General features: G+C 36.8%; 2 protein-coding genes and 2 non-coding genes across 4 annotated transcripts; 2 read left to right on the top strand and 2 right to left on the bottom strand.

Annotated features, from left to right (window-relative positions):
* Positions 1-1,943: 1,943 nt before the first annotated feature.
* Positions 1,944-2,513, bottom strand: LOC132608336 (uncharacterized). The gene has a single exon (XM_060322370.1). It carries the CDS (start codon positions 2,511-2,513, stop codon positions 1,944-1,946), a length of 570 nt encoding a protein of 189 aa, XP_060178353.1.
* Positions 2,514-4,419: 1,906 nt separating this feature from the next.
* On the bottom strand, positions 4,420-4,491 carry TRNAG-UCC (transfer RNA glycine (anticodon UCC)). Its single transcript has one exon. It is a non-coding gene; the product is annotated as a tRNA-Gly (tRNA).
* Positions 4,492-5,648: 1,157 nt separating this feature from the next.
* LOC132607368 (fatty acyl-CoA reductase 2, chloroplastic) lies at positions 5,649-9,104 on the top strand. The gene is made up of 9 exons (XM_060321302.1): positions 5,649-6,115; positions 6,218-6,321; positions 6,423-6,622; positions 6,712-6,812; positions 7,155-7,365; positions 7,454-7,615; positions 7,699-7,780; positions 8,157-8,554; positions 8,745-9,104. Exons 1-9 carry the CDS (start codon positions 5,812-5,814, stop codon positions 8,917-8,919), a joined length of 1,737 nt encoding a protein of 578 aa, XP_060177285.1. The 5' UTR covers positions 5,649-5,811; the 3' UTR covers positions 8,920-9,104.
* A 3,033-nt stretch (positions 9,105-12,137) lies between these two features.
* TRNAG-UCC (transfer RNA glycine (anticodon UCC)) lies at positions 12,138-12,209 on the top strand. The gene has a single exon. It is a non-coding gene; the product is annotated as a tRNA-Gly (tRNA).
* Positions 12,210-14,448: the final 2,239 nt, after the last annotated feature.

Here is a 14,448-nt window from a genome sequence, read left to right as displayed (position 1 = left end):
TTTAGGCTTGACAATACCCCGTTGGCTACGTGTGACCATGGTGTGTCGTGGAGTGGGGATATGCGGCTGGACATTTGTATGTGGAAGGGGGCTGGTGGTTGGGCTAGGGGCCTGTTGGGCCGTTTGTGAGGCAGCCTGCACGATAGGCGGTGCAACCATAGGAGTGGCGAGCAATGGAGAGATAAGGAGGGAAGCCGGCTGGGACTGCTGCAATGGTGGGCCAGCAGCGGGAATGGGAGATAACGGAGCAAGGCTGCTCGACTGGACCAAGGGCGGTGGAGGTGCAGCTCCGGATTTTTTGATGTAATGAGAAACATAAGGTGAGATTCCTTCATCCAAAAAATCGTAAGTATGGGATTGAGGGGCAGGAAGTTTAGCAAAAGGAAACTGAGTCTCATCAAAAATAACATGACGACTAATGATGATTTTATTTGATGATAAGTCATAGAATTTGTAGCCTCTATGGTTTGATGGGTACCCCAAAAATACACAAGGTGTAGACCGGGCTTGCAACTTATTAATCGTAGTTGACGGAAAAAGGGGGTAGCACAAACACCTAAAAACCCGAAGATGAGAGTACAAAGGTTCCTTTTGATATAGAGCTTAGAGGGGAGACTTTTGATTCAATAATTTGCTTGGTAAAATATTGAGGAGGTAAGTTGCCATTTGCAATGCATGATGCCAAAATGAAAGTGGAAGAGAAGCGTGGGCAAGAAGAGTCCACATGACATTATTGATAGACCGAATTTTCCTTTCGACCTTCCCATTTTGTGAGGATGTATGAGGACAAGAAAGACGGAAAGACATCCTATTCGACTCACAAAAACGCCAAAAATCATTATTCTCATATTCTCTCCCATTATCACATTGGACATTTTTTATTTCTCGTTCGAAATGTGTTCGGACATGGGCCCGAAATTCTAAGAACTTAGCATAGACATCAGATTTCTTAGCTAAGGGAAAAGTCCACAAATATTTTAAGAAATCATCCAAGAAAATAACAGAATACCGATGACCCATGGAACTTAAGACAGGAGACGTCCATAAATCACTATGAATAATATCAAATGGCATACAAGTGTTCGAATTAGACGGAACAAAAGGAAACTTAATATGTTTACCAAGCACGCAAGAACGACAAATACTAGAGCAACTAGAATTATTACATTCAATGCTTTTATTGATCTAAGAGAATTCAAAATTGACGCTCCCGGGTGACCCAAGCGATCATGCCAAAGAGAAGAAGACAAAGCAGCAAAGGTTGATGGAGAATTGGCTGTTTTTGTGATGGTGGTGGTGATGCGATATAGATCGCCCCGGCTCTCACATCTCATTATTGGCATCCCCGTCTGAAAATCCTTCAAAGAAAACCCGTATGGATCAAAATCAACAGTCACAGAGTTATCAGTAGTAAACTTTCTAATTGAGATTAAATTTTTAATGAGTTTTGGGGCGTGGAGGACATTTTTCAATGATAAAGGAGGGTTTGAGGGAGGTAAATGAGTATGACCACAACTACGAATTGGAATTGAATGACCATTACCAACAACAATACCATTATGATGATTGCTCAAATTAGAATAAGATGAGAGATTACCATTCGTGGATGTCATGTGAGATGTGGTACCGGTGTCCATGTACCACTTCTGATCCGGAGGATTCATAGTCATCGTATGCATTGCTGATTCGATGTCCGTTGGAGCATAAGACGGAGCATAAGGTGGGGCATACATCTGCTGATACGGGGTAGCAGCAAAGGCCTGCTGCGGAGGTTGGGGAGCAGGGCCCAGTACGCCTGGCTGTTTGGCCGATGGGCCTTTCGCAGGTCTAGTCCAAGTTGAAGGATATGGGCAAGGAGGTACGGCCCATTGTGGCATCCAACCCCATGCATAATTCGAAAGCTGCCAAGGGTGAGGAGAAGGGTGACGCGGCCAGCTGCCTTGCTATGGCTGCAAATTACCGCCGCTGTTACTGCGGCTCCCACCACGGCCGCCCTTACCGCCGCTGTTACCACGGCCAGCGCCGTTCCTACGGCCAGAATTGCGGCCTTTGTTGTTGTTATTTTTGCCCCTGTTATTCACAGTATGACCAGGATTGTGAGTATTATAAAAATAAAAATAAATAAAAAAAAAAGAGGAATCCTCACCACCTGTGGCAGCCACCATCGCCGAAGGAGTAGTGTGGGCCGCCTGCAGCGCCTGTTCTCGTTCCTCTAGAACAAGTGAGGAGCGCGCCTCAGTGAATGGAGGCAATGGTTTACTGTGGCGAATCTGCGTTCCCACACCCTTGAACGCTTCGGTGAGACCCGAAACAAGCTGAAGAACAAGTCGAGAATTTGAAACCGGAGCCCCCACATTCTTTAATTGATCAGAGATGCTCTTGAGCCTTTGACAATACACAGACGCGTTGGGGAAGTCTTCCATCCTAGTAGTGGAAAACTCTTGTTCGAGCATTACGGCACGGGAGTTTTGATGGTCCAGGAAGATGTCACGCAAGCGAATCCAGGTTTCCATGGCCGTTGCTTCAGGTTCAAGAATTGTAGTAAGGAGGTCATTCGAAATCGTGGAATAAATCCACTAGAGCACGGTCGCATCAAGAGTCGACCAAAGCTCTTTTTCTTCATCGGAGGGAGGGGCTGCCTGCTTCCCTTTCTCTGGTGCGATGATATGGTGTATGACCTTATAGGATTTGGCGTGGATTTTAAACAATTCCGCCCATGTACCGTATTGTGCATTCTCCATTTCAAGAACCACAGGAATGTGATTGCGGATGTTGGAGACGGCGAACGCGGGGTGGAAAGATGTCTTTGAGTCAGACATGGTGGCGGAAAAGAGGAGGCAGAGATGACGGAGCTAGGGCGCAGCGGAGAGGAGGAGAGAAAACCCTAGACTTGATACCATGAAAGAATTATTTTCCGTAGTTTCCTTTCATTCCTTGAATTGGTTAATATACAAATTATTCTAACCTAAAATAGGAGATTACAAAATATACAAAATATTCTAACCTAAAATAGGAGATTACAAAATATTCTATCTAATATTTACATAATCTATCAGCTTCTTTATATTTTGACTCCCCTTAATGAATATTCTGGCTCTGACACTGACAGGACTGTAGCACCAAAGGGATCGATCCGCCAATAGATTCTATCACCAAGAACAGCAGCAACGTCCAAATCGATAACATTTGTGGCCATATATCAAACTAATGGTCCTGGTCTCCTGGATGTCACTGTTTCACAATTCGTCAATTTTAAATAAACAACACATGAGAATTTGGATTTGGAAGAAACCTGTGCATGTGCTCTCACTATCTAGTTTGCTGCATTTTTTCAGTAAATCCAGACGACAAGCTTATCTCCAGTGGCTGTCAACATGATTGCATACAGCCAAGCCAATTGCTCTTAATGTCACTTTTCTGATGGTTCATCTTTTATCAGTTGTTCTACAGCCTAATACTTGAAAGTCTGAATAATCACAGACGTTATGTTAGTGTTGTGGAATAAGACACGTAGATGCAGATGCTCAGGTAATGGCATGGGCATAGGGCCTTCTACTAATACATCATTATATGTTAGTATAAGTTATACTGTATAACTTTTCAGTTTCAATACAGCTAAAAATGAACACTGCTGAGATGAACAAGTCTAATTTAATAAAGATCGGCACATATTAAATGATACATGCTCATTAAAAACAAAAGATTGACCCCCAATAAATAGACAATATTACAGATCTGCTATCATCCAAAGTACTTTGGTGCTATCAATTCTTTATTCGGCTCAATTTTAGCTACCTACATTGATAGAACACTAGCAGGCAATATAATCCCATAGACAGAAACCATGTAGCTAAGCTGGCCAAACTTTTGCAAAGTCAACAATGCCTTGTCATGATACTAAGCACTATTTTCCTCGTTTCATGTCTTCTTTAGACCAAAAAAAGAGAGGTATTTGAGGGGGTGGGAGGGTTAATTAAGAACCCAGGAAAAATTCTTCAGGCTAAAAAATGTATGAGCACATCTTTTTTTTCATAACAGTGATACCGAGGCTAGCTTACGTGCACCTTGTTTTTGTTTCAGCAGGGATTTCATAAATGCCTCTAAACATTCCATATTCTGATTTTGTTTTCCTAAGAGATGAAGAAGAATAAGAGAGCTATTTAAAAAGGGTAGCCAGGTGAACTAAGCTCCCGCTATGCGCCAGGACCACAAAGATCTATTGTAGTCAGCCTTACCCAGCATTTCTGCAAGAGGCTTTTATTCAACAAAAAAACAAGCTCTCTACAGCAACTTACAAAGTTACAACAAAGTCTGCTTAATTAGACATATAGAAACAATTTTATGCATACAAAAATATAAGAATTTAGCTATAAAAAAGATATATGCAAAATATAAGAAAGATAGCTATAAAAATACATATGCGTCTGCCGGGAGTCGAACCCGGGTCTATTGCTTGGAAGGCAATTATCCTAACCGTTGGACTACAGACGCTTGTTGACAGGTAGCCGTTGTCATAATATATTAAGTTCTTTCGATTTAGTAAATTGAGCTAACGAGGTAATCTTTTCTAACATAAATTATAGTACTCTTAAAGAATCATGGTTTTGAGACAGAATGAATTCAGAGTAGTAAGTTATTTTGAGTAATATTAACACAAACATGTACCTCTTTCTAGAATAAAGTCGTGTGGTGATTTTCATTATTACGACAATCTCGTTAACATCTTCTATGTGTAAGATTCAACTCTCATTGAATTCTTTCGTATTGCTAGCCATGACAGTGGCCCTAGTTGGGGGGCTTTCAATCCTTTTTTTTCTTCTTCTCATGGTTAAGTAATTAACATCACAGTTTGACACATATCAGTTATCTCTACTAAATTCCTTTGATTCGAACTCTTTTTTTTTTTTTTTTTTTTTGAGTCAAAGGTAACCATTTACTATAATTCCTTTGATTCGAACTATATGTCTTGATCCAATTTTGTGTAATTATCAAAAAAAAAAAAAAAATGTTTGTATTATTTGTGCTGATATTTTTAAGCAACGCCTTCTACCGTATATACCTACTAACTCAACCAAGAGACAAATGGTTGAGACTTGGGAAAATTTATGCAGTAACATTTGGCCTAAGATATAAATACAATAGTCAAGTAACACTCACTAAATTCCTCAGAAAATATGATGCATTAAGACTTAACTCCAATATACATACTAAGTACTATTAATTATCTCTTGAACAAAAAAAAAATGAAAGAGTACTAACACTTTAGTTTCAAGGCTGCAATTCTAGTTTTACGCCACCACTTAATTAGTTTTCAAACAGATCTTTCTGCCTAACATTGTCACACCCTTTCTTCTTGTACATTACTGTCTTGACTTTGTTATACACACAAAGTGGATAATTTAATAAGAACAAGAAATAAAATTAGTAATACCCGCTATCTTAGCCAAACAACAACTACGCCTCAGTCCCTAAACCCGCTATCTTAGCCATAGGTCAAAAGATGTGAAGAAATTTTTGGGGGCAAAAAGAGAGCTTTTGTGTCATTCTCCTAACTTTCATCTCCTCTTAATTCCCTTAAATAGACATTAACCAAACACTCTTTTTCTCCCTCTTACATCAAACCAAACTCACATATATTATAGAAATCAGTTAGTTGACTTGTTTTTGACTTTCTTTTCTCAACAAAAAAAATGGTAGTGATTAGCTCGCTAGTAGAGTATGCAAGCCAACTTTGCACCTAGCTCATAGCTATAATATTCCTGCCATTTTCCTTTATACCTTTTTTTTCCTTCCACTTTCTCTTTGTTAACCATGGAGGCTTTGTGTAGTCTAAGTTCTTCCTCCATTGTATCAAAAAGTATTCTGAAATTGTCTAATAATAGCGGAACATGCCCGCCAAAGAAGATCAAAAGTGTGATACATTGCCAAAGTAGTGGTGGAAATGCAGTAAAAGCTAGTAATCTTTCTTCTGTTATAACTGAGAGGTCATCGACGATAAGCACAGATAATAGCATAGCTCACAAGCATTTAAGGAATGATGATGGTATTGGCATTATCAAATTCCTCAGAGGCAAAACATTTCTCCTAACTGGTGCAACTGGTTTCTTGGGAAAAGGTTATTTCTCTCAATGCATAAGTTTCTTTTGTTTTTTATCATGTCATTTTTCGTTTACAAATGATTTTCCAACACCCTTTCTGCTGAATAAACAAATTGCAGTTCTGATTGAGAAGATTTTAAGGACAATACCTGATGTGAACAAAATATTCATCTTGGTCAAGGCACAGAATCAAGAAGTTGCTATAAATAGATTGAAAAATGAAGTATGCACATCATACTTCTGTTTTGACTCTTTGCTAACTGTTTATTTTGGTTCATTTCCTATAATTCACATAGTTTTTTCACATGTTTGCACCATATATAGATCCTCAATGCTGACATATTCAAGAACCTCAAACAAGTCCATGGGAAATCTTACCATACTTTCATGTTGAGTAAGTTGGTTCCTGTGGTTGGAAATGTTTGTGAAACTCATCTCGGATTAGACAAAGGTTTAGCCAATGTGATCGCTAAAGAGGTCGACATAATTGTTAATTCTGCTGCTAATACTACTTTTGATGAAAGGTACTTGGGAATTGCACATACTGTATCATTCTCAATCTTTTCTTGTGCCTGCAGAAAGTATATCTAGTGAAAGATTGATGATGTTGTAGGTATGATATTGCACTTGATATAAACACCGGTGGACCTAGCCGCCTAATGAATTATGCAAAACAATGTCATAACCTGAAGCTTTTCCTCCAAATATCCACAGGCAAGTAAATAGATCAGTTACCAAGAAAAGTTACATGAAACAGCATCGTTCGTCTCGTCACACCTCTCTATAAAAGCATCGTTTGTCTTGATATTTTTGGTTGCTATAATGAAATGTTGTTATAGATAGCACATAATATAACATAGCGATGAAAGATCGATTCCACAAAAATACATGATTGTTATAGTGAAATGGTGTTATGGAGGATGACTGTTATAGAGAGTTCTGACTGTATAAAGCATTGGCTAACAGATTATGAGCAGCAAAGCTTCATGTTAGATAATAATGTGGTCATCTATTTAGAGACCATTTACTCTATGTTTTTAATTCTACTGCCAACAGCTTATGTTAACGGACAACGACAAGGAAGAATCATGGAAAAGCCTTTCTGTTCTGGAGACAGTATAACAAAAGAGACTCCTCTCTCTGGAATTCACCAAAACTCCTTCCCTAGTTTGAATGTTGAAGATGAGATAAAGCTGATTTTGGAATCTAAACAAGCTGTAGAAGATAACGTAGCGGGCCAGAAAATTAGAGAACTTGGCTTGGAAAGGTATTGCATTACATACTTCCATCATCATTCTTCTTAACAAACTATTTATACAGCATTTTTACTAAAAGAAGAGTCGTGACCTGATCAGAGCGAACAAATTTGGGTGGCAAGACACTTATGTATTCACCAAGGCTATGGGAGAGATGATGATCGATACCATGAGAAGTGATATACCAGTAGTAATAATTCGACCAAGTGTTATTGAGAGCACCTATAGAGAACCATTCAGTGGATGGATGGAAGGAAACAGGTAATACTCTCAAAACATAACAGAATTCCATTGCCTCATAATGATGTAATTAAAATCGGGATAACTTTAGTCTTCCCTTCCAGGATGATGGATCCAATTATTCTCCACTATGGCAAAGGGCAGCTCACCGGTTTTCTTGTAGATCCCAACGGAGTTCTAGATGTGGTAATTTTTTTCACAAAGTTAACCAGTGACCTAATGTTGCTGCAGATGAATCTTACTTTTGTACCGGGTACTGAATGGTCAGCATTGTTGTTTTTTAACAAAAGAAACTTATAGAAATAACAGGGGAAGGCTAACAGAAATATACTGGCTATGCAGTTCCTGGGAACTGTTTTATTTAGCTTTGCATTTATAGTACTTTAAGTATTAAAAGCAAAGCAGTTAAAAAAACGATCATAATCCTAGTCTAGAATTTCTCCACAGAACAGCTCTTTGATTAACATCGAAATAACTGGCTAACAAAAAACTTAAACTATAAAATAAAGTTACTGCAGTCCAAAAGCATAATTCTAACAAGCATAAACCTCTTTCCACTTAGGTTCCAGCTGACATGGTTGTGAACGCAACGTTGGCAGCTATTGCAAAGCACGGGGCAGCAGGAAAACCGGGGAGTAATATTTACCAGGTTGCTTCGTCTGTTGTAAATCCATTAGTCTTCAAGGACCTGGCCACGTTGCTTTTCGATCACTTCAATTCTTCACCGTATATTGACTCCAAAGGAAGACCTATTCATGTTCCAAGAATGAAGCTGTTGAACTCCATGGAAGACCTGTCTTTCCACCTCTGGCAAGACGCTATTAACAGAAGTGGGCTAACAGATACGGCTGATCCTAACGGAAAGTTGTCAAGGAAACTCGAGAATATCTGCAGAAAATCAGTGGAGCAAGCAAAGTACTTGGCACATATCTATGAACCATACACTTTTTATGGAGGAAGGTAAGAGTTTGTTTATTATCCTCGCTATCTACCTCGTAATCCTATTTTGGATTTCTGAGACTTATCGCCTGCTTGGCCAAGCACTTATTTCCCTATACGCTTGGCCAATCACCTCAACTTTCTAAATAAGCACTTTTGGCTTCCCAGAAGCTTGGCCAAACAGGCTATTAAAATAGTGAAAATTTGCCAGATTTGACAACAGCAACACTCAGTGGTTGATGGAATGCATGTCTAAAGAAGAACGATGGCAGTTTGGTTTTGATGTGGAGAACATAGATTGGAAAGATTACATATCCAATGTCCACATTCCAGGGCTAAGGAAGTATGTAATGAAAGGAAGAGGGTTATGCAGTTCATCCTCATAGTATCTGCTTAGTAGAATTGTTGGTTTTCTTTCTTCCTTTTTTCCCCCTCATAGCTGTGCGATTTTAGCTGAAAAAGAAAGTGCTTCCCATTAATCACTGATGAAATAACATCGCAATGTAAGTCTATCTTCAATGCTTTTTGGGGTTCTTCTGCATGTAACACAAAAAGATTTTTGCAGGATAAAATATACTTTTGAACTAAAAGATGTATTGGTAAGGGGGAAGAGTATCACGAAGACTTGAAAAGCAGCAAAGTATTGCTTTAATCATCCAGCAGAAAGTAGTTTGTTTCATTGATAATGATATATATTACAATTACACAAAATCTTAAAATGAGTAGCTATGAATGTATCTGTTTGTACCAACACAACAAATATGTTACTCTTTCTACTGTATGTGAAACACCAAGCATCATAAATTCAGGTGAGTGAATAGAAAAGGCACAAGATCAACCACAGACCAGCCTATTGACGGAACCTTGTACCTGTATAAACATCAAATGACTCTTGCCGAGAGAATTGAACAGCTTTTGAATATAACCTGGTTGCTTTATTTCATCCGACTTTTTAGAGAGATGATTCGGACCTATCAAGAACACGAGCAAAGAAGCAATTGCAAGTCCTACTAAGTCGATAATGACATCCTCATTTTGTGTGTAGGATAACACATGAAGGAAAATGAGTAGCAACAGAGAAAAAGTTATATCAATGAGAGTAAAAGAACTTTTTTACTACCAAAAAGTGCTGCATGTTCAAGACAGTAATGTTGTCTTTGGCATGCCTTATACAGATTTATCCTAGTATTTCCTAATGCATTTGAGATTTTGTGACATTTTTTAGAAGCATTTAGGATTAATGAGATGGACATAAAATGTGCATACACCATTCTACAAGCAACACACTAATTGCATCGATTTAGTTTATGACTATGTTGCTCAGACTCTCCAAAAATGATGCCGCACCCGTGTGACCGTGTCGGATTCTCCAAAAAAATGCACTATTTTCGAGGATCCTCCACGCACCTAACAGACACTTTTAAGAGTCCGAGGAATATAGGTTTATGATACATTATTAGCTAACAGACTGCTACCTGATAATTTAAGTTAAAGAAAGAGAAAAGTGCACCTTTATAATACAGTTACCCACATAATCACGGAAGGCCATCAAACGGGTCATGTCCTTTGCCAATTTGCACTGCCAATGCGAGTCCGCGACTTTTGTAGGACAAAAAAAAAAGTTGAACCAAACTAACACAAAAAAACAAAAAAAAAACATAAGTAGGTTTCACACACTAATTTAGTGCGTGAAAGGACCAAACTGCAAAAATAAAAGTTTGGCCTTTCACGCACGAAATTTATGCGTGAATGAGCCCAAAGTCAATTCTTGATTGTGTGCTGTATGTGTGCATATTTGATTGCCACGTTTTGGTAATGTGGGCCACTTTTGTCTTCCATTCTAGACCTCTCTATTTTTCTGCATTGTCTGTTTCTTTCCTTTAAAAACTTTGGTTATCTGCCTTAACATAGGCTTGACTTTTTTTTTTTTTCTTTCTGTGTAAAAATATTTCTCACATTTTCTTAATAGAAAGAACTCAATCAACTGAACAAATATTAGTTAGAATACACAAAATTGATGCATTTTAAGGATAATAAGTTACAACTATAAGAAAAGTATGTCGCTTCTCTTTTTTTTTTTTTTTTTGCATATTTTCTTGTGACTAAAATTGCTAAACATGTTTTTCGTATAGCACAAAAGAGCGTGCATAACATTTATGTATATAGCTTAATGTATTGTAAGTTTGATTAAGCACATAGTTTAGTACAGGCTAACCTAACTTATATGCTAAACCGTCAAGATAGGATACCACATCAAATAATGCAGATATTTAATAATGTAAATTAATTTTTTTCTAAGATAAGATAATATTTATTTAGTAATGTAAATTGCACTTTAAAGAAGAAATTATTTTGGACAATTTTTGAATTTTATTTTATAAATGCTACATAAATCTCTACAAATTTTTATGCATAACCTGAATTTAATTAGTTTTTAAATATCTGCATTATTTGATGTGGTATCCTATCTTAACGGTTTAGCATATAAGTTAGGTTAGCATGTACTAAACTATGTGCTTAATCAAACTTACAATACATTAAGCTATATACATAAATGTTATGCACGCTCTTTTGTGCTATACGAAAAACATGTTTGGCAATTTTAGTCACAGAAGAAAATATGCAAAAAAAACAAAAAAGAGAAGCCACATACTTTTCTTATAGTTGTAACTTATTATCCTTAAAATGCATCAATTCTATGTATTCTAACTAATATTTGTTCAATTGATTGAGTTCTTTCTATTAAGAAAATGTGAGAAATATTTTTACACAGAAAGAAAAATAAAAATGTCAAGGCTATGTTAAGGCAGATAACCAAAGTTTTTAAAGGAAAGAAACAGACAATGCAGAAAAATAGAGAGGTCTAGAATGGAAAGACAAAAGTGGCCCACATTACCAAAACGTGGCAATCAAATATGCACACATACAGCACACAATCAAGAATTGACTTCGGGCTCATTCACGCACAAATTTCGTGCGTGAAAGGTCAAACTCTTATTTTTGCAGTTTGGTCCTTTCATGCACTAAATTAGTGCGTGAAACCTACTTATGTTTTTTTTTTTTTTTTTGTTAGATTGGTTCAACTTTTTTTTTTGTCCTACAAAAGTCGCGGACTCCTGCCAATGCCCACTCCGTTACATAAGTAGACTCAATTCACTAAATTGGACCCTTTAGAAAAAGATTCACAATTTTCACTTATTATATATTATATACAAATGTACCTTCTCTTGGTATCCACTCCAGCTTGTACGCACCTTGATTAATTACATGGGTGCGTGCTAACTCCCACCTGGACAGATGGGAAGAAATCACGTAGTATTTTTATTTAAATGTATACAAAAGTACCTATTTACATACACAGAACAGAAGCAACAAAAGAAAAGCATACCCAAAAGAGCAAGGGAAGGAAAGCAGTGTAGAAAGGCACAGAAACAACACAAGAAAGACCAGAAAACAATGCATCCAAATATCTATGCTGATGTTTTTGCAAAATCCATCAAATTAGAAACAGAAACATTGATAACAAACTATGTCTAAAACAAGAAGAATTTCCAGAGTGATATAGACATATAGTAAGTAATATCTTGAGCCACCCTCTCAACAAGCGTCTGTAGTCCAACGGTTAGGATAATTGCCTTCCAAGCAATAGACCCGGGTTCGACTCCCGGCAGACGCATATCATTTTTAGAGCTATCTTCTTCTTCTTCTTTTTTTTTTTTTTTTTTTTTTTTTAATGTTGGTGTAAGCATTGCGAAGCTAGGGTAAAAATTACATTGTATATACACGATCATAATTATTTTTTACGTATAAATAGTAGGTGTTGAATCTCCTTTGCTTTTTTCCTTTGGTTACTTCTCAGTGAAAATCCCCGCTTGGTTGAAGTACTTATAAGATAACATGCTTGATCATTTCTGATGTATTGTCACTCCTTTCAGCCAACTCTGTGTTGTTTGTGGATAATTTTAGAACACAGCAATCAATTTCCAAGATTCTCTTTTCTCCAATATTTGTGGGTCAACCGCTTGCTTATTATCAAGCCAATGCTATGATAGATTGTGTAAAACTTATTTACGTTGTCAAAAATTCTTTTGTAGTTTTAGCCTCTCTAAGAATAGTATAAAGTTGTGATATACTTTACAGTTTACGTTAGAGTTTTTAATCAGTTATATAACTTTATTTAGTTTTATGACCTTTTTACAAGAGATCTTCATTTTTTACAAATAAGAGATCTGAAAAAAGCACAGAAGAGATCTGGAAAAACCATTTTCTTCTATTCAAATTGTAAGAAGGCAAGAAATCCTATTTTCATGTTATATACTCTAAGAAGAGTTCACAACGAAATTGGATTTTAATACTACCACGGTTCAAAAGAAAATTGACGTATAAACATTTGTAATGACATAAACGAAGTTTGAAATCTTCATTTAAAGTACATTATAGACGACAAATTCTAATTTCAGATGATGCACATCTGCACAAATGATAGAAAGATAATACAATTTCAGAGATTTTGGAGTTTTTTTTTTTTTTTTTGGCGCAGATTAGCCCTTAGATTGGGGTGGTCTTTAATTTTTGCTCTTCAAATGGCTGCTCTTTAAGTTTTGGCCTTCGCACCCAGCTCAGTAAAAAAAAATTAAAAAAAAATTGATAGGCAAAATTTGGGCTTGAGGGATAAAAATTAAAGACCACCAATTTGAGGGACGAAAATTAAAGACCACCCCCAGCGAAGGCCAAACCTGCAAATTGAAGTGGCTGATTGAGCTGGATCTGGCCCAAGACATATATTGATTCTACCTGGCCCAAGACCAATGTTGGGCTAGATCTGGCCTGAGATTAGTAGGTGGGCCATATATATTGTACATATTCAATTCAATATTACTGTTAGGCTATTTTTTTACATCTGATTGTAGGTTACATTTGTTCATCCTTCACACAGTATTAGCAACACCGTACACAACATCTCCCCCGGGGGGGGTTGTGTGGTGAAGCTACAGTTTATTTATGGATTCGGTAGAATTCAATGGCTTTGTTCAAATATCATGTATATACCGTATTAACAAAGTTTATTTACTATGCATAAATAATCTATATAAAATCCAATAAGCTGACTTTTCTAAAATCCAAAAATCAAAATCCTTAACTTTGCTTTGGTACGACATCCAATAGTATCTTCGTCTATCATATTGTTAATGGAAATGGTCAAATTCCACGGAAGAAATCATTTTAATAAAACATGTTACATCACACTTGATCATATTGTAAGTAATCATAAAGTTGACCTAAAAGTTGCTTATTCATTTTCTAGCTTTAGATAACAAAGTGAAAAAACATCATGATGTAAATCTGCTATCACTAAAATGGTGACACATCCATGTTACTTAATCCAATCGTTTTGGTTTTGACTCTTAAAAGAATGAGTCCCATTTTATTACCATTTGCATTTAACAACCATGGCGGCTTTTATCAGTCACTTAAACAAGAATTTTTTAGCTTCTACAACAGCTATTTGTTCTTTGGATGATCTTGAAGATGCACATTACTATTACAAAAAAAATAATTGAACAAGAACGGGGTCAAATCATGTGGTAACTCTAGAGCCAAATATCCCACGGGCAGCAACATATTAAGTTGTTTGGTTCATGAACTAGGTAGGTCATTATAATGTCATGATACCGAAGTCTAAAATTAGCTTTGTTTAGTTTAAACACCTTCATATTCATATTTATTAGGTATTCTTACTAGAGCAAAATGTCAAAATTGCCTCTAGATTATGCAGAATGGAACAATTTTATCGTTTGTTAAAAAAGTATCTCGTTCCTATCCCTGTTATTATCAAATTAAAGTGGCTTGAGTTCTCTCTCCATCCTACCCTTATCGTTATTAAAGTTGCTCGAGTTCACCCTAATAGGTTAACG

This window comes from Lycium barbarum, chromosome 8 (genome assembly GCF_019175385.1).
Source record: "Lycium barbarum isolate Lr01 chromosome 8, ASM1917538v2, whole genome shotgun sequence".
In the NCBI taxonomy this organism is placed as follows: Eukaryota; Viridiplantae; Streptophyta; class Magnoliopsida; order Solanales; family Solanaceae; genus Lycium; species Lycium barbarum.
This window is presented reverse-complemented; position numbering and strand designations above follow the sequence as displayed.